The sequence below is a fragment of the Dendrobates tinctorius genome, unplaced genomic scaffold (assembly GCF_039654945.1).
Source record: "Dendrobates tinctorius isolate UK_male_01 unplaced genomic scaffold, ASM3965494v1 ptg000070l, whole genome shotgun sequence".
Taxonomy (NCBI): Eukaryota; Metazoa; Chordata; class Amphibia; order Anura; family Dendrobatidae; genus Dendrobates; species Dendrobates tinctorius.
This window is the reverse complement of record NW_027361738.1, coordinates 98184931-98206103: the sequence shown is the minus strand read 5'-3', so window position 1 is coordinate 98206103 and position 21173 is coordinate 98184931. Positions and strand designations below refer to the sequence as shown.

At 44.3% G+C, this 21173-nt stretch overlaps 1 protein-coding gene across 2 annotated transcripts in view; it reads left to right on the top strand.

Annotated features, from left to right (window-relative positions):
* ADCYAP1R1 (ADCYAP receptor type I) overlaps positions 1-21173 on the top strand; it is a 357068-nt gene that overhangs the window by 210419 nt on the left and 125476 nt on the right. For both annotated transcript variants that reach the window (XM_073582199.1, XM_073582200.1), the window contains exon 4: positions 20387-20494. In XM_073582199.1, coding sequence (XP_073438300.1) covers positions 20387-20494 — 108 coding nt within the window. The remainder of the gene's footprint in view (positions 1-20386; positions 20495-21173) is intronic.

The following is a 21173-nucleotide window of genomic DNA, read 5'->3' as shown; positions in this document are numbered from 1 at the left end:
GTATTTTCTGATTGAATAGAATGATGCGATGATGTATACATTTACATTTTATTTCCTGTTTGGAGGATCAGTATGCTGTTAGGATTTGTGTTGATTCATAGATGCATAATGTTGATCAGTCACATTACTAACAAATTGGAGAAAACACTAGAGCATGTAGTGAACATTTCAGCCAGTTATAAGATCATAATTGGAGGAGGATGATTGCAGCTTATGTCTTTATTGTAATGAATCTTTTCTGCATTTGTATACACTGCGCTGCCAGAAAGGGTCATGAACACTGTCATGTTTCCATGCTTTACACTGCAGCATAACTTGAAGCATGCTCTTATGATATAAGTCTTCCATAGATTTTATTTGCATGGGTTTACTGGAATTGCTGTCAGTCTCTAGTGTCTCCTCCAGAAGAGACTTTCCCCATGTCTGCCTGGGTTTCCAATTCATGTCTGTGCTGCCATTAATTGCTCAGCTGGGCTCTGCCGCTATCATTCTCTCCAGTGAAGTACCTTTTTCAAAGTGCGTTTGAAGCGTTTCTGCTGCTACTTGTGCTGAGCCGGCGACATGCCGGATTGAAGGCGCCAGACACAGGCGGACGGGATGGCGGCTTCTCTGGTTCAGTGATTTCTACACATCCTCTTATATGTAAGAATGGAATTAATATGAAGATTACGTGAACCGTGGCCGACACAAGAGAGCAGGAGGCCTGAGCACATCACCGATATATTCCTAATATAGCCCTTATAATACACAGGTGTCAAAACAATGACATTATTTCTAATAGAAAATTATCAATAGAGTGACTGTTACTGTTCCTCCTGGCAAAAGGGGTGTGTCTCATACTGTCAGCCCTGATTGGACACTTTCAGACTCTGTAGGGACACACCTCCTGCTCCAATTGGTCACACCCACTTTTCAGCTAATTTATGAGTTTCCAGGAGGCTTTACAGAGGGACGGAATAAAACAAGATGTTCCAAAATTGTTACATGATGGGAAAGTAATAAATTGTATAACGGACGCAATAACCAGAGGCAACAAAGCATCTGTCAAGAGTTTGGTAGCTCTGTATTTTTTTTTTACTTCTTTATAACCTTTATTTCACAGTTATCCTCTTATTATTAATTCAGTCAATTCTATTATCAATCAATTCCCTTATGGAATTCTTACATTTTTCTTTTGCTTTTTTTTTGGTTGCGCTGCCTTTCTTCTTCCGAGCATTTTTCCCTGTGATTGATGCGACGGATTATAGGACATCACGTCTTATACTATAGACGCCTATAAGACACCGACGTACTTTGATCTCCACAATTATAAAAAATTTCCCTTATTTTTTATTTGACAATACAAACCAAAAGTTTCCTTTTCTAATTTTCACTTTTAATTTACCTTTTACATTCAATTTTCATTGTACTAATTCCTTTTAAGTTCCTTTATTACAAGATTCTTTCTCAATCCTGTATTTCCCTTTTTGCCCGTTTTCCATTTCTTCTTTCTTTTCTTTGCTCATTTCTGTTGTATCAGATTTTTTATTTCATTTCAAAAAAGCAACTTCCTTTCTCATTTCATTTTTTGCTTCTTTCCATTCTTGAACAAATCGTTTTTCCAATTTTTTCTTTTCCTTTTTAAATTTTCATTCATTTCTTTCTTTAGCTTAGTTTTTAAAACTTTTCTTTTCATTTAGTTTTTCTTCCCTTCTATTCATTTGTCTCCCGTTTCCCTTCTTTTCCTTTCCCACACTCCACCTTCTTTCCCATATACCCTTTTCTTCTCTTATGTCCTTTCTTTGTCTAGTCCCTTTCATTCTCTTGCTCCTTTCTTTCCTTTTACTCACTTTCCCAATGTTCTAATTTCTTCAACAATTTTTTATCTCTTTCCTTTACAAACTTCCATTTTCTTTTCATTGCCTCGTTTCCTTTCCCGTATGACATCTATATCTTTTTTTTCAAATTTTTTTTTCATCCTTTCTCCCCTTTACATTTCTTTACGATCCTCTCCCGAGACCCGTTGTCTTTCCCTTGTTTTCCACTTTCTTGTAAACGCCCGTTTTCTTTGCTCTTGGTTGCCTTTTGCTTTCATTCTCACCTGCCTTGGAGCCTCTGTTAGACGTCTCTGCACAGGGCCAAAACGATCTCTGTCGCCGAGAGTGTGACCGCGACCACACCCGTGCGGGAAGGGAGTCCGCTGATGCCAGCAGCTGTTTCACCTCGTTATGCATTCAAGGACGCACATTCAGATGAAATATATTGTGGCGCAGAGATCCACCAGATCCCTGCACTGCATTACATGCCGCCAGCCAATCAGAGGCTGGCAGGTGACGTTCTAGTCACTGGCAGCGCTTGGCGGTGACATTGTGCGCTTCCTGCCGCTTGCACGCTGAAGTCTGCTGCCGACTTCTACACCGGCTATGGAGAGGACACCAAATGTTGTGGAAGTGAGGGAAGGTGAGTAGAATTGTTTTTTTTTAAAGATTTGTTTTATATTATATTATACATTCTTACTTTGGCTGGGTATACTCTGACGCACTTCTCTATAACCTTTTGTGATACTAAGCATTCTGCATATTTATTCCGGATTATATTTGCACAGTGCACTTATGGTTACATCTGATTATAGTGACTTGTATAGTATGTTTGCACAGATGCACTTTATTTAATGATCTACATTACACTATATAATCTCTTTTAGGTATCATATGACAGTCACAGTGCACATATATACCTTACAGTGCTCTATGGATATATGTGATCTTTCCAGGTGTGTAGTACAACAGCCCATGAGTATGCTGTAATTTTTGTACATCTATTCCTCACACCATTTTGGATGTTGATTTTAATCATAATATTTTCGTGTTATTTCCCTTTGTATGTTTCTATTTTATGAATAATAAAAGTCATTTTAGATATTTCACAGTACCTTTGGTTTTGTATCCTTTGATAGGTTTGGTGAAAAAATTGTTGTAAGTTTTTTTTTTGGAGTTTTAGATAGCACCACAGTGTAACAATAACCGTGTTAAATTGTATGGATGACTAATTGTATCCAGAAAATTTTTGGCATGTAAATATTTTGAAAGTGTAGTTTCTGTACTCCTACACTCATAAATGCTTTGCAGAAAGTGCAATGCCAGAAAAAATAAACAACGTATTTTTTGGACTATAAGACACACCTAGGTGTGACGGGCTCAGCTCCTGCTGAGCCCATCTTTTGAGTGGACCCTCTGGGTCATGGCACCCACCCACCGAGGGCGAGCTTACCTTGTGAGAATCCACCCCCTATACAGGGAGTGTCAGGGGCAAGACCAAGGGGGTGAGCCACCACGACTGCTGGGACCAGACGGCCGGCTCAGGGGACACTAGACGAGTGTCTGACGACAAGGACGAGCAGGAAGCAAGACGAGACAAGACGTAGGTGCAAGGTAACTTCATTAGCATAACTCAGGTTCACATACAGTGTAAACAAGCAAAACGTGCAAGGTGCGCGCGTGGGCACGCCAAGGTCCATAGCATGGTACGTGCCAGGTGGCACGCCTAGGTACGGGTTACGGCACGATGGCATCGGACTCCGGACTGCTGGCAACGATCGACATCATCAAGGCATCGGGCTGCGGACATCAGCTCCGGACGTCAGTCCGCAGTCATCCAGCTCATGATCTCTGGCAGCGATCGGCAGGTTCCGGGCATCCGGCAGGCAAACCAGGTTCCAGGCAAGGAGGCACGACAGATATCCGGGCATGGTGCGTGATAGCGAACACGCCGAGGTCCAAGGCTAGGTGCGTGTGTAGGGGACATGCCAGGGTTCAAGGCTAGGTGCAAGGCAAGGTGCGTGTGTAGGGGACACGCCAGGGTTCAAGACTAGGTGCGTGTGTAGGGGACACGCCAGGGTTCAAGGCTACTAGGCAGAGTCATGCGCGTGCAGAGAGGCACACCAGGATCAGTCGAGGCAGAGTCCTGCGCGTGCAGAGAGGCACGCCAGGGACAGGCGAGGCAGAGTCCTGCGCGTGCAGAGAGGCACGCCAGGGACAGGGTTCAAGGACCAGGTTAGGACCTGTGCGTGCAAGAGGGCACGACAGGGTACATGGCCAAACCTGCGCGTACTATTATAGAAGCACGGGGAGGTATGCCATGGGCAGGCGAGGGCCTGCGCGTGCTTTAGAGAGCACGCAGAGCACAGTGCGGAAACAGCGTGAAGTGCAAGGGAGCACAGAGGGCACGGCTGGGGCACTGGCTAGCTGATCGGGCTGTGGCACTGACAGACGGGCAAGACTCCAGCGAACCCGGCTGAGGCATGGCAGGCGACACAGCTGTCACTGACCGACGAGCATGGCTGAAGCACAAGCAGGCGGGCACGGCTGAGGCACAAACAGGAAGCTAGGAAGGCCAGGTGCATGCAAAGAGCATACGAAGAAAGAGCAAGGGAAGACAAGACGAGAAACAAGGCAGAGCTTAAGCAGAGTACGGAACCAGGAAAGGAAGCATAGGCAGAAACACGGAACAGGAACAGAGCAAGAACAGAGCTAGCAGCGGAGCGTAGGCCGAAGCCCAGAGCCGGGCCAAGGGAGAACCTTGGGACTAGCCTAGAAACGTGCAAGAGAGCAAAATAGGAAAGAGTCTAGCAGCGGAGCGTAGGCGAAGCCCAGAGCCGGGCCAAGGCAGAGCCTTGGGACTAGACATGGAAAAGAGAGGAGGAAGGGTGCGTGTGCCAGGGAGCACAACAGAGCACCATAGGAGAGAGCGAGGCAGAGCAAGCAAAGACCATAGGGAGGAACAAGGCAAGGTACGGAACAAGGCATAGTGAAAACAGGCAAGGCAGAGAAACAGAAGGACTACAAGTCCAAGCAGGACAAAGACGAACATGGCACAGCAGACAAACATAAGACAAGGCACGGGACAAGAGATGGAGTACGAGCACGGAGCGTGTGCAGAGACGCACGACAGGGCAGAGTGCAAGGGCACAGAATAGAGGGAGCGCCCCACAGACCAAGCAGCCATGCAGGGACACCACACAATACTCAGGCCCTGAGCAAAGGAAGGGGCGGCCTGATATAGGGCATAACACCTCCTCTTCCGGGTCAGGACCAGGGGAACACCTCTGGGTTCAGATCCACAGGATAACAGGGCATAGTCACATGATCAGCGTTCCAGACATGACGAGATGATTACCGAACCAGACAGTGCAGGATCTTTAGGAAATGTCACATGATCAGCGTTCCAGACATGACGAGATGATTGCAGAACCAGACAGTCCAGGATCCAGGCAGGGACACATGATCAGGGACTCCTAGACATGATGAGAAGATCACAGAAGGCAGAGCAGAAACGCAGGCATCCTGCAGTTCAGACATGAGGTGAGTGTGCACACTGCTCTAGCGAACATGCAGGGCAGCAGACAAGATATGCACATGTACATCGCTCCAGGAGTTCTTGAGACAAAACAGACATGGCAGACATGACAAACATGGCGGGCATGACACTCGGTTTTAGAGGAGGAAATTAGGAAAAAAAATTGAAGCAAAAAATGTGGTCAATTCTGTACTTAATATCCCCTATCCTGGTGTAATTGGCCCCCTTATCCCCATCCTGATAAACATGGCCCCCTAATCCCTACCCTGGCAGGAATTATCACCCTCATCCCTATACTATTATGCATGGCCCCATCCCAGGTGACTGGGCTGTAAGTAACCCAGCTTTGTGTAGTGTTAGAGCCCCTGACATGTAGAAATAGGTGAGAATGCCCTGTGTCACCTGCACCATCGCCTGCTCCTGTATAGGAGGTGGGGAACCTCAAGGACAGTTCGATCTCTCGGGGGGTGGTAGGCTCATATCAAGCTGCCTCGAAGAGCCTCTCCCAGGCCTGTTCATTTCTCAAGAAGAGTTCATCATGCTCTCTTCCTTCTTGGATCACACCAACCGACCCTCCATTTTGAGGAATGTGACCCTAGTTACAGCTGTCAGCTATTGCAGCCTTCGAGGCAAGTATTCCGACTTTACTTCCCACTGATTGAACGAGATGTGATGATAGGTCTCAAACTCTTCTATGGAGCCCCATCTCCACTGCCAGTCGTAAGTAATGACCTAGCCCCAAGATGGCAAATGTCGGTACCTTGCGGCTAATGGGCCCACTAGTATTTCTCCAGCCCTGGTCCTAGATCTCTTTGTTCTCTCTTCCTACCAGCCTAGGCCCCACAATCTGCTCACTAGTTGCTAGATCTTGGCTTTCTCATCTGCAGTCCTCAAGAACCCCAGGGATGAAGGGCGGCTGCAGCCTAGATTCGGGCCTTGGTGGTTCTGCGAAAGCGATCGGTTATGGACCACAAGCTCCTGCTACCTGCGCTGTTGCACCAGCTTGGTCTTTCTCCAATATACCTCCGTTCGCTCCCTCGGGAATCTTGCGGGAATCTGCCATGTTTGTCGCTTATCGATCCACTAAGCACGTTACACTATGGATTACTAATTCAATCCAGAATTTTTTTAAATGCTTTTTGAAGTGCTTTATACCGCCAAAATGTAACAGAAAGCTCATAATACTCAATGGATGATTAATATACCAAAAAATAATTTAACGCTTTTTTGGTGTGCTATATAACATCAAAATGTACCACAACGCACGTAATACTCTATGGATGAGTAATTGAATAAAAAAAATGTTTCAATGCTTTTTTGTAGTGTTATATTCCACTAAAATGTACCACAGAGCATGGTATAGTATATGGATGAGTATTGAACACAGAAAACATTTTCAATGCTTTTTTGGTGTGTTATATAACATTGAAATCTACCACAAAGCACATTATACTCTATGGGTGAGTAATTGAATCTAGAAATATTTTTCACCGCTTTTTTGGAATTTTACATACCACCATAATGTAACAAAAAGTAAATTAAACTGTATGGATGACTAATTTAATCCAGAAAATTTTTTTGAACATAAACATTTTGAAAGTGTAGTTCATGTATTTCAACACTCATAAAGGCTTTGCAGAAAGTGCAAAGCCAGGCAAAAATTATAAGGAGAGGAGGGACATCCATAGACCCCTGAAAGGCAACAAATGTTAGGCATCATTGAAATATTTTAAAAGTGTACTCACTGTACTCCTACACTCATAAGGACTTTGCACAAAGTGAAAAACCAGGAAAAAATTATGAGAAGGATAATACAGCAATCCTCTTTAGGTGTCCGCTTCTTCTTCGGGAGGCTTGGGGGAATGCCTCCACCTGCTTCCTGGAGCCCAATTACCAGGTACCTGGGCTATAAGTGACCCAGCTTCAGGTAGTGCCGGAGCCCACGACATATAGAAATGTGTGACAGCCCTCTTTGTCACCTGCACCATTGCCTGCTCATGCATAGGAGGTGGGTAACTCCAATGACAAACCAATATTTCGGTGGTGGTAGCCCTGTCTCGAGCTGCCTCGAGATGCCTCTCCCAGGCCCCTTTATTTCTCAAGAAGGGTTCATCCTTCTGGGATCACACACAAAGCATACTAGCGATGTTGTCCCTCCATTTTGAGGAACATGACCCTGATTCCAGCAATCAGCTCTTGCAGCCTTTGAGGAACTTGTTCCGTCTCTACTTCCCACTGGTTGAACAAGATGTGATGACAAGTCACAAACTCTTCTATGGACCCCCATCTCCGACCTCTCCCGGGATGCCAACAATCAGTACATTCTCTGCAGACCCCTCACTAGTTCCTGGATCCTGGCATGCCTGTTCTCAGTCTGCAAGAATGCAAGCTATGAAGACTGCGGCCTGGGTTCGGGCCTTGGTGTATCCAGACCACAGGCTCCTGCCACCTCCACTTTGGCACCAGCCTCCTCTAGCTCTGATATTCTTCCGGTCACTCCCTCAGGAGACTCTCATGATTCTGCCATCTTTGTTCCCCATAGTGCATGTAATATTCTATGGATGAGTAATTGAGTACAGAAATATTTTTCAACACTTATTTGGAGTGTATATCACGAAAATCTACCACAAAGCACGTAATGCTCTACGGATGACAATATCGTCAAATTTTTACCACTCCCCCCTAAAAAAATCGTGGTCAAATGCCATAGCTATATATTTAACAACATACTGCAAAGCTTTTTATTTCCTTTGTCTTCCATGATATTTTTCCTTTTCTTGTTTGTTCCCTTTTTACAATCTCCAATCTGACGCAACATTCCCCCCTTCATCCATGTATTATAGCGGTATAATATACAGATGATAAACACCGGCGCTATTATATAACATAGGGATGAAGTCTTTATACCCCGCACACAGTAGAGTGCACTTCTCCTTTAATACAGAGTATTTTACTATCGTCCTCCAATTGCAATGATGATATTATATCTAGGACTTTATACCTTACCAAGCCTTTATTACCGCCTGGTCCCCCGCCCTTTATGGTGCTATCCCCCCTCCGCAGAGCCTGTATATAATATATCTACTGCTATTGTCAAAGACATCTGGATCTTTTCAACCAAGACAGGAAAAAGCATCGTCCCATTATCAGGATGGGAGGCAAAATCAGAAGCGACAGTGACGAGCCCCAGGATCCCGATCTGGACCATAATAAACCAGCAGAGCTCCTCCATGTACAGCAAAGCATGTGGAGTAACTACAACCACCAGCGGACACAATCATGGAACAAAACCTCATTTATAAAGGACTTCGATCTATTCTACTAGTCTGGAGCTGTGAAGAATTTAAAGAAGTTTTGTAAATTTCCCAACATTTCCAAAGTAAGAAATAAAGTGTTCTTCCTGCCAGCAAAGGGGGAGACGGCACCTTCTGCTATTATCCACTGCCGTCACCCAGATAAGGAGGCAGCTTAAATTCAGAGGAAAAGGAAAAGAAAATTGTCAGCAAGCAGAGATCTTGCAAATGGGATTAAAATACAAAGTACGTTAGAAAGTTTCATAACTTTACATCATAAAGGGATTAAACTTTTCTTCCAAGGCACCAGACCGTCCCTTTAATTCTAGCACTAAATTCATTCTGCATTCTCCTGCAGCGAATGGAGATGAGAAAAGACAAAATGTCACCGGCTTCATTGTGATCCTGGGGAACGTGAAAGGCCCGGGTGTTGTGAGTTCATTCTCACCAGTTGTGAGTTCCCCTTCTGGACTCCCTCTGGTGGTGACGGGAGGTGGTGCGTCTGGTTTGATTGGTAGAGATCTGCCACCTGAGAATGAGGATGATGATTGGATTTCAGGATTCTCAGATTGGATTTAAGACAGCCGATGCCCTATTCAGTTGCTGGTGATTCCTTCTGGCTTGTCAGCTCTTGGTTTTCAGATCTGTTCCAGTCATCTAAAGCTAAGTTTTTCTGCTATTGTTCACACTTGATTTTGTTGGTCTTTTCAGTTTTTTGTGAGGTCTGCCAGCCCCGGCTGGGCTGAATTTCCACTCTTATTTATCAGTATTTTGACAATTGGCTTTTTGTCCCTTACTGGTTCGGTCTCTTTTTGCTCTGTCTCAGAGTGCTGATATAGTGGGAGAAGTCTAGTGACTTCAGGGTTAATTTTGCTATCAGAAGTGTTGGACATTATTTTGTAGGGTTTTTTGCAGGTTGCAGTCCGTGTCTTTCCTTTCCTTTCCTGTCAAGTTAGTTTGGGCCCCATCATTTGCTCAGCCTATTTTCCTGCCTGTGTTTGTGCCTTCATCTTGTTTCACTGTCAATACATGTGTGGGGGCTGTCTATTCCTTTGGGGTCTGCTCTGGGGCAGTTGGTTTTCCCTTTTTCTTGCTTTAGGCTTATGTAGTCCTCCGGCTGTGACGAGGCATCTAGGTTCATCGTAGGCACGCTCCACGGCTACTGCTAGTTGTGTGGTAAGATCAGGGATCTGCAATCTGCATAGTTACCAACCACTCTGTTTTCTGTGGCTTAGCTTGTTTGCTTTTTTCTCCACGGTGACCCATTCATAACACCCGGGGTTTACCTATCTGTCCGGGGTGATGTGCACTAGGGTCAGTTAGGGAGATGGAAACCAAGAGGTTCTGCAGCAGCCAGCGTCTTGGACATAGATCTTTAGCCAGGTGCTGCAGAACCTCTTTTGAGATAGAAAATGTAATTGCTATTTATTCAAGTATTTTCTGAGGATATGATGGAGGAAGCGGAGGAGGAGAATGGACCAGGTGCACGGAGAGGAGCAAAGGAGGAACAGCCATGGGGGAACACACCAGCACCTAAGGCCTATTTCACATTTCAGTCTTTTTTTTGGCGGAATCCGTTTTTTTCCCATAGACTTGCATTAGTGGCAGATTGCGATGGATTGTCGTCCGTTGGATGCACCATTTTACGGATCCGTCAAAATTGTGGTGTCAGCTGTCTTGATACAACGGACCTAGGAACGTTTTTTGTCTGCATTGAAAAGGCGGACGGTGATCCGTCGCCGTCCGTCTTATGCTAGAATGGACGTCTATGGGCATCGGATCTGTCCCCGTCCGCCACATGACGGAATCTGTTGGCGGATTTTTTCATCTGAGCATGCCCGGAAGGATTTCCTGTCATAAAGTTTAACCCCAAACCCGTTCTGGCGCAGAAAAATTTTCTCTCTTCCTTTAAATTTCATGCACTTAGCGGCTGCAGCGGATCAGTCCAAAAAATGGATCCGGTGCATCCGTTTTTTGCAAAGCAGAAACGGATCCGTTTTTTCCACACTTTGACGGTTTGCAACTGACGTCAAACAACTGAAGTGTGAAACAGGCCTAAGAGAGGAGGAAACGAAGCTGTCACCACTGAGAAGACGCTATGGACTGCACATATCACACCGCTATACAGTGCTCGTATCTTTTTTTTTATTGTGCTTTCTAATAGTGCCGCCAGACAATGTACAGCGCCAGTATAATACCGCCATTTCCTACCTAATAATCGTGCCCAAATAATACTAACATATAGAGCTGAAATACTACAGACTTACAGTACCAGAAGATTTCATTAGCACAGTGCCCAAATACTGCTGTCATAAGGTACACACATAATACCGCCATGCAGAGCCCAAATAATGCATATTAACTGGATAATAAAGTCATATATCACAGAAATACAGGACTGAAATATTACATCTACACAGTCCCCAAAAATACTGTCATACCATGCTCACATACTACCGTCATACAGAGCCCAAATTTCACATAAATATTGTACTGAAACATTACATCCAAATATGACATCCATACAGTCCCCAAATAGTTCTCACACAGTGCCCTTATATCACAGCCATAGAGTGCAAAAATATAACAGAAATACAGTGCCAGAATATTACATCCACACATTATCCCATTAATACCGTCATACGGTGCACACGTAATACAGCAATAGTGTAAATAATACTGTCATACAGTACTAACATATCCCAGCCACACAATGTGCTAATAACCGTGCCATACACCGGCTACATTGCGCAGATGTCTGGCAGCTGCCTGGCAGTGGGTGAGAGCGATGCTGAAAGTCTCAGGGACATTGGGTATTTGGACGCCTCTGGCGGGGCAGCGAGGTGCTGTTGTGCTCTTTCCTCTGTCACTTTATACAGGAGCTGGAATGTAACTGCCACAGTGTAAATATTTGTGCCGTTACTGTATCCATAGGATGTACACAGTGTCCTGGACTTACAGGCTGCACAGGATCAACCTCCGGATCCCGGACCTGGTGACACACTTAACCCCACGCACTAAATATTCCTGAACAATAGTCCACAGTGCGCCCATGTGTCTCAATGAACGTCTGGGAGGTGCACGCAGAGCAGTTCATAACCGCGCTCATATGTCGCCAGAAACAGCCGAAAAGTCAACCTGAATTTCCAGTGCTGATTTACAAAACTCCTGGATTTGTGCTGTGGAAGTTTTGCCGGACACCCTGCAAATTAACATGAGGATCAGAACTTTCCTGCCCACAATCAGTAACGCGCTACTTCATGTAGTTATGTCTTACCTCTCAGCCTAAGGCTGGCGTCACACTAAACATATAAAAAATCTTTCTGAGTCTCCCTGCTGAGAGGCGCGCGAGTGTAATGCAAGCGTCATGCGAGTACAATCCAATATTTCACACCTAGCATCCAATTTACATCCGAGTGCAGTGCGAATTTAACATGAGCCTTTACATTGATAAATTCTCTGTCATTTACACATCGTTTTCAAATGAAATATTCATCAAAACATTTATATGTATATGTATAAATAATACACAGATAGAATAAAAGCCAATAATTCATGTGCCGCATACAGTATAAACACAGCAGGAGCCGAAAGGATAGAAGAGATGGATTACAGACAGTAAATATATACTGTATAGAATAGGTAGATATATAGATGTCGGTAACAAAAAAATTAGTACAGTGGGTGTGCAAAATTCTGTACATGTATTTAATTAATAAAAGATTATTTTTCTGAAATAAATTACATGGGCTCCCACGCTATTCTCTTAACCAGCAGAGGGAAAGCCGACAGCTGGGAGCCGATGTAATAACCAGCAAAGGTTATGCAGACAGGGCTTGATGTCACCTGAAAATACAAAGGTGACATCAAACCCCCCCACTATCATCCCACCTGCCACCACTACAGAGCAAGTGGGAAGAGCGAGGCATTACCGAGTCTCGGACGATATACGCATACAATCGCAGCATGTTGTGATTTTAGATGCATGCCTAATATGGCTGAGAACATAAACGGTGATGTGAGCTGCCCCATAGATTAACACTGGGCCGAGTGCTATGCGATGCTTTCTCACATAGCACTCGGCCGTGTTCTATGGTAGTGTGACCCCGGCCTAAGATCTGGTATTCCTTGTAGAGAATCAGGGCTGGAGAAACTCAATGCACGTGATGATTGTCAGAGAATTTTCATCAGGAAACTCAAGTATCGGTGCCGAATCTGATTCTGGTTGATGGCGAATGCCACCGAAGGCGTCCGGCCATCTGGATAGAAAATGTCACCACTTTATTAGTGCAGTTGACAAGATTCCAGGTACAATAAAAATATCTTATGAAGGCAAAAACCTGCGGGTTTCGGGCACAGCACTGTCCTTTATTATCGGTCCAAGTGAAGTGAAGAACGGCTGCGAAAATCTGTGTTTCTTCTTTTGCTGCAGATTTCTCCTCTTTACACGTTGAAATCTGAAATAACAATCCACATCCAAAATTGAAAAGTGTGAACAGATGCAGAGAAGCCGTGATGGAATCTGACCTAACCTGCAGGATTCTTGGTGGGCTGTTCGCTTCTGCTTTTCAGTAGAGCAATCCTTTGGAAAAAAAAGTGCGCACAGCGTCCTGTTCAGGCAGATCTCACCTGGAACTCACCTGAAAAAGTGGTAAGAAACAACAAAAAGGAATGAACACTTGCGCTGCAATGTAAAAAACGGCTTGCGGTGCACATGTGGCTTCTTTTTTTTCCACTTCTGGCTTCCAAAAAATATGAGGCGAATAAAAGAAGTGACCGGTCGATTCTTCTGGCAGGTTCCAGATATATTAAAGACAAAAGATGCTGGCGTCAAAGTTGCTGCAAAAACGACCATAAAGAGGCCAAAGCTTCAGGAAAACACTGCTGTACCGTATCTTCTGTCTCAAAAACTCAGCAGGTCTGCCGGCTTCTACAGAGCGCAGTGTGCACATGCCCTTATAATAACACTCGGAGCTTCCATGGACTGTGCACCAGATTTGCTCCATCTGGTTGATAATTTTTTGATGATGGGTTTTGTATCGATGGCTGCAGCTTCTTCACCCTCTTCCCCCTATAATGAGTTTTACCGACAGCTTATTCGTTAGCTGCTCCCTGTTCCTCCCTCAGCATGCAGTCATATACAAACTATAGAAGATAATGCAGCTCCATCTCTAATAGTGTCCACTGTTCTGGAGATGACTCTGTGGGTTGCCATCGAGCACTATTCTGGAGATACAGTCATATGTTAAAGTTTGGGCACCCCTATTAATGTTAACCTTTTTTCTTTATAACAATTTTGGTTTTTGCAACAGCTATTTCAGTTTCATATATCTAATAACTGATGGACTCAGTTATATTTCTGGATTCAAATGAGGTTTATTGTACTAACAGAAAATGTGCAATCTGTATTTTAACAAAATTTGACCGGTGCAAAAGTATGGGCACCTCAATATAAAAGTGACATTAATATTTCGTAGATCCTCCTTTTGCAAAAATAACAGCCTCTAGTCGCTTCCTGTAGCTATTAATGAGTTCCTGGATCCTGGATGAAGGTATTTGTGACCATTCCTGTTTGCAAAACAATTCCAGTTCAGTTAAGTTTGATGGTCGCCGAGCATGGACAGCCCACTTCAAATCATCCCACAGATGTTCAATGATATTCAGGTCTGGGGACTGGGATGGCCATTCCAGAACATTGTAATTGTTCCTCTGCATGAGTGCCTGAGTAGATTTGGAGCGGTGTTTTGGATCATTGTCTTGCTGAAATATCCATCCCCTGCGTAACTTCAACTTCGTCACTGATTCTTGCACATTATTGTCAAGAATCTGCTGATACTGAGTTGAATCCATGCGACCCTCAACTTTAACAAGATTCCCGGTGCCGGCAATGGACACACAGCACCAAAGCATGATGGAACCTCCACCAAATTTTACTGTGGGTAGCAAGTGTTTTTCTCGGAATGCTGTGTTTTTTAGCCTCCATGCATAACGCCTTTTTGTATGGCCAAACAACTCAATCTTTGTTTCATCAGTCCACAGGACCTTCTTCCAAAATGTAACTGGCTTGTCCAAATGTGCTTTTGCATACCTCAGGCTTCTTTCGCATCACTCTCCCATACAGCTTCTCCTTGTGCAAAGTGCGCTGTATTGTTGACCGATGCACAGTGACACCATCTGCAGCAAGATGATGCTGCAGGTCTTTGGAGGTGGTCTGTGGATTGTCCTTGACTGTTCTCACCATTCTTCTTCTCTGCCTTTCTGATATTTTTCTTGGCCTGCCACTTCTGTGCTTAACAAGAACTGTACCTGTGTTCTTCCATTTCCTTACTATGTTCCTCACAGTGGAAACTGACAGGTTAAATCTCTGAGACAACTTTTTGTATCCTTCCCCTGAAAAGCTATGTTGAATAATCTTTGTTTTCAGATCATTTGAGAGTTGTTTTGAGGAGCCCATGATGCCACTCTTCATAGGAGAATCAAATAGGAGAACTACTTGCAAGTGGCCACCTTAAATACCTTTTCTCATGATTTGATACACCTGGCTATGAAGTTCAAAGCTCAATGAGGTTACAAAACCAATTTAGTGCTTCAGGAAGTCAGTAAAAGGTAGTTAGCAGTGTTCAAATCAAGAAAATAATAAGGGTGCCCATACTTTTGCACCGGTCAAATTTTGTTTAAATGCAGATTGCACATTTTCTGTTAGTACAATAAACCTCATTTGAATCCAGAAATACAACTGAGTCCATCAGTTATTAGATATACAGTATGAAACTGAAATAGCTGTTGCAAAAACCAAAATTGTTATAAAGAAAAAAGCTTAACATTAATAGGAGTGCCCAAACTTTAACATATGACTGTATGACTCAGTGGGTTGCCATCGAGCACTATTCTGGACATATGACTCTGTGGGTTGCCATCGGACACTATTCTGGAGATATGACTCTGTGGGTTGCCATCGAGCACTATTCTGGACATATGACCCTGTGGGTTGCCATCGGACACTATTCTGGAGATGACTCTGTGGGTTGCCATCAGACAGTATTCTGGAGATATGACTGTGGGTTGCCATCAGACACTATTCTGGAGATATGACTCTGTGGGTTGCCATCGAGCACTATTCTGGACATATGACTCTGTGGGTTGCCATCGGACACTATTCTGGAGATGACTCTGTGGGTTGCCATCAGACAGTATTCTGGAGATATGACTGTGGGTTGCCATCAGACACTATTCTGGAGATTTGACTGTGGATTGCCATCAGACAGTATTTTGGAGATATGACTCTGTGGGTTGCCATCAGACAGTATTTTGGAGATTTGACTCTGTGGGTTGCCATCGGACACTATTCTGAAGATTTGACTCTGTGGGTTGCCATCGGACGCTATTGTGGAGATATGACTGTGGGTTGCCATCGGACACTATTCTGGAGATATGACTCTGTGGGTTGCCATCGGACACTATTGTGGAGATATGACTCTGTGGGTTGCCATCAGACAGTATTCTGGAGATATGACTCTGTGGGTTGCCATCGAGCACTATTCTGGACATATGACCCTGTGTGTTGCCATCGGACACTATTCTGGAGATGACTCTGTGGGTTGCCATCAGACAGTATTCTGGAGATATGACTGTGGGTTGCCATCAGACACTATTCTGGAGATTTGACTGTGGATTGCCATCAGACAGTATTTTGGAGATATGACTCTGTGGGTTGCCATCAGACAGTATTTTGGAGATTTGACTCTGGGTTGCCATCAGACACTATTCTGGAGATTTGACTGTGGATTGCCATCAGACAGTATTTTGGAGATATGACTCTGTGGGTTGCCATCGGACACTATTCTGAAGATTTGACTCTGTGGGTTGCCATCGGACACTATTGTGGAGATATGACTGTGGGTTGCCATCGGACACTATTCTGGAGATATGACTCTGTGGGTTGCCATCGGACACTATTGTGGAGATATGACTCTGTGGGTTGCCATCAGACAGTATTCTGGAGATATGACTCTGTGGGTTGCCATCGGACACTATTGTGGAGATATGACTCTGTGGGTTGCCATCGGACACTATTCTGAAGATTTGACTCTGTGGGCTGCCATCGAGCACTATTCTGGAGATATGACTCTGTGGGTTGCCATCGAGCACTATTCTGGACATATGACTCTGTGGGTGCCATCGGACACTGTTCTGGAGATATGACTCTGTGGGTTGCCATCAGACACTATTCTGGAGATGACTCTGTGGGTTGCCATCAGACACTATTCTGGAGATGACTCTGTGGGTTGCCATCAGACACTATTCTGGAGTTATGACTCTGTGGGTTGCCATCAGACACTATTCTCGAGATTTGACTCTGTGGCTTGCCATCAGACAGTATTCTGGAGATATGACTCTGTGGGTTGCAATCAGACAGTATTCTGGAGATATGACTCTGCGGGTTGCCATCAGGCACTATTCTGGAGATTTGACTCTGTGGGTTGCCATCAGACAGTATTCTGGAGATTTGACTCTGTGGGTTGCCATCGGACACTATTCTGAAGATTTGACTCTGTGGGTTGCCATCGAGCACTATTCTGGAGATATGACTCTGTGGGTTGCCATCGGACACTATTGTGGACATATGACTCTGTGGGTTGCCATCGAGCACTATTCTGGACATATGACTCTTTGGGTGCCATCGGACACTGTTCTGGAGATATGACTCTGTGGGTTGCCATCGGACACTATTCTGGAGATGACTCTGTGGGTTGCCATCAGACACTATTCTGGAGATGACTCTGTGGGTTGCCATCAGACATTATTCTGGAGATGACTCTGTGGGTTGCCATCAGACACTATTCTGGAGATTTGACTCTGTGGGTTGCCATCAGACAGTATTCTGGAGATATGACTCTGTGGGTTACCATCAGACAGTATTCTGGAGATATGACTCTGCGGGTTGCCATCAGACACTATTCTGGAGATTTGACTCTGTGGGTTGCCATCAGACAGTATTCTGGAGATATGACTCTGTGGGTTGCCATCAGACACTATTCTGGAGATTTGACTCTGTGGGTTGCCATCGGACACTATTGTGGAGATATGACTGTGGGTTGCCATCGGACACTATTGTGGAGATATGACTCTGTGGGTTGCCATCAGACAGTATTCTGGAGATATGACTCTGTGGGTTGCCATCGGACACTATTGTGGAGATATGACTCTGTGGGTTGCCATCGGACACTATTGTGGAGATATGACTCTGTGGGTTGCCATCAGACAGTATTCTGGAGATATGACTCTGTGGGTTGCCATCAGACACTATTCTGGAGATGACTCTGTGGGTTGCCATCAGACACTATTCTGGAGATGACTCTGTGGGTTGCCATCAGACACTATTCTGGAGATTTGACTCTGTGGGTTGCCATCAGACACTATTCTGGAGATTTGACTCTGTGGGTTGCCATCAGACAGTATTCTGGAGATATGACTCTGTGGGTTGCCATCAGACACTATTCTGGAGATTTGACTCTGTGGGTTGCCATCGGACACTATTGTGGAGATATGACTGTGGGTTGCCATCGGACACTATTCTGGAGATATGACTCTGTGGGTTGCCATCGGACACTATTGTGGAGATATGACTCTGTGGGTTGCCATCAGACAGTATTCTGGAGATATGACTCTGTGGGTTGCCATCGGACACTATTGTGGAGATATGACTCTGTGGGTTGCCATCGGACACTATTGTGGAGATATGACTCTGTGGGTTGCCATCAGACAGTATTCTGGAGATATGACTCTGTGGGTTGCCATCGGACACTATTGTGGAGATGTGACTCTGTGGGTTGCCATCGGACACTATTGTGGAGATGTGACTCTGTGGGTTGCCATCAGACACTATTGTGGAGATATGACTCTGTGGGTTGCCATCGGACACTATTGTGGAGATATGACTCTGTGGGTTGCCATCGGACACTGTTCTGGAGATATGACTCTGTGGGTTGCCATCAGACAGTATTCTGGAGATATGACTCTGGGGTTGCTGTCGGACACTATTCTGGAGATATGACTCTGGGGTTGCCGTCGGACACTATTCTGGACGTATGACTCTGTGGGAACATCCATACCTGTTACCCTTTGGCTCCGCTCACCAGTGTAGTCTTAAGCCTAGTGATCTAGTGGATTCACATCTCCTCTTCACCTACTGACATAATTATTCTAGATTCCAAGATGAGTGAAACCTTGTAATACATTTTGTCTTCTAATTTCTTACATTCTGTTCCCCTAGTAACTGTTTTGGGAACACGGCAGCCTTGTTTTTCTAGTCCTGGACATCCCCATTAAGGATGTATCTAAACAGCCGATACATTTGACAAGTGTATGAATACGCCATTAAACAGCAGGGATCCGCAATATCACAGCGCTGCTTTCTCCTGAAGTTGGATTCTGCACAGATATGTGCACCTGAGGAAGGTCCAACAGAGCGAAACGTCGTGCATACTCTGTGAGATTAGATTTTTGTTCAGTAAATCACACCAGCGCCAAGTTCTGTATTTATTGCGTTACTGGGTTGGGACTCTACTTGTACACTGAAGATTATGGGAGTGCCTTATCCCAATTTGGGTATGGTTGTGACCACCTGAGACTTGTGGTACCTCCAGCTGCTGCCTGGCCCCGGTATCGGTGCTAGTAGCCGCCATTACAATGCTGCAGCTTGCTGGCGCTTCCCTCCCCTCCTTCCTCTTTTCGCTCCAAGCGAGAATGATTTACACTCTGTACTGAAGTGTGAACTTTCCACTTGCTGCAGAAGATTCTATATTTCGGAGAAGTGCAATGTGGAAATAAATAAGTAAACAAGGCGCCGTGTTCTCTGCGGCAGCGCCCCTTCCTGGGAAATAGCCGAGCTCATTAGCAGCTTCCCTGCAGCAGGATTTCGGCACCGGCCGCTGCTAACGAGAACAGTGTTTAGCAGGAAATTCTATTAGATATTTTAATTATATCTTTTCTACTACTGCTGCTATTTTTTATTAGTTTTTTTGCCAATATATCCGTTTTGTTTTTATTTATATACTTTTTTTATTTTCATCTTTTTTTTTACTAATATATTTATGTTCTAATTTTTTTTTACTATTAAAATATTTTTTTTTGGTTTATTATAGTACATGATAATTTCATGTATTTTTTTTTAACTGTGTAGAACTAGAGGGGTTGGCATGGGAAAAACAGGAGACGTATAGGTATAGTCTTCCCCTGAAATGTACTTATTATTTTCATACTGTTTATATAATCTCATGATGCTGTTTAATAGGTTTTATTTTCAATAATCGAATAATATATCTTGATTGCAGTGTGGTACAGAGCTTACTAATCGCCTTCATAAATATAAAGTTACATGACAAAATTCTCTCTACCTGTTGCCACCACTAGGGGGAGCTCAGTGCATCCTGTGTTATTACTGAGTTCAAAATGAAAACCAGTATGCACTCAGCTACTCAGCTCCCTCTAGTGGTGGCCACAAGGTACTACAATGCTACCAGTAAACTCCACGAAAAAAATCTGTGATCGTTGCAAGGGTAGATAAAAAAATTAATCTATGCAAAATAGATCTATTTAGAGTGAAAGAAGAAAATTATACAATTCATTTTAGGATTTTATTCACATGCAACATTTTTATTGTTTATTGTTCGTTGCTTTATTATTCAACATATTATATTGAAGCAAAAAAGATCAAATCACTCTGTCATTAAATAAGATACAATATTATTGCATTTTAGGATGCCCAGGAATGTGGGATAACATAACCTGCTGGATGCCTGCAGTGGTTGGCAAGATTGCTTCTATCCGATGCCCAGCTTGGTTCAGCATGATCGAATCTGAGGATGGTAAGAATCATCTGATATTACAAATGTTATGTTGCATCTTACGGTACATTTGTTAGTTATGTCAGTTTCGAGGAAAGCTGGGTGAAGGCTGCAGACAGGATCTTATCATGTATCTCTGTATACAGGAAGCTCCCCCTAGTGGTGGCTGCAGACAGGATCTTATCATGTATCTCTTTATACAGGGAGCTCCCTCTAGTGGTGGCTGCAGACAGTATCTTATCATGTATCTCTTTATAAAGGGAGCTCCCTCTAGTGGTGGCTGCAGACAGGATCTTATCATGTATCTCTATACAGGGAGCTCCCCCCAGTGGTGGCTGCAGACAGGATCTTATCATGTATCTCTTTATACAGGGAGCTCCCTCTAGTGGTGGCTGCAGACAGTATCTTATCATGTATCTCTTTATAAAGGGAGCTCCCTCTAGTGGTGGCTGCAGACAGGATCTTATCATGTATCTCTGTATACAGCGAGCTCCCCTTAGTGGTGACTGCAGACAGGATTTTATCATGTATCTCTGTATACAGGGAGCTCCCCCTAGTGGTGGCTGCAGATAGGATTTTATCATGTATCTCTGTATACAGGGAGCTCCCCCTAGTGATGGCTGCAGACAGGATCTTATCATGTATCTCTGTATACAGGGAGCTCCCCCTAGTGGTGGCTGCAGACAGGATCTTATCATGT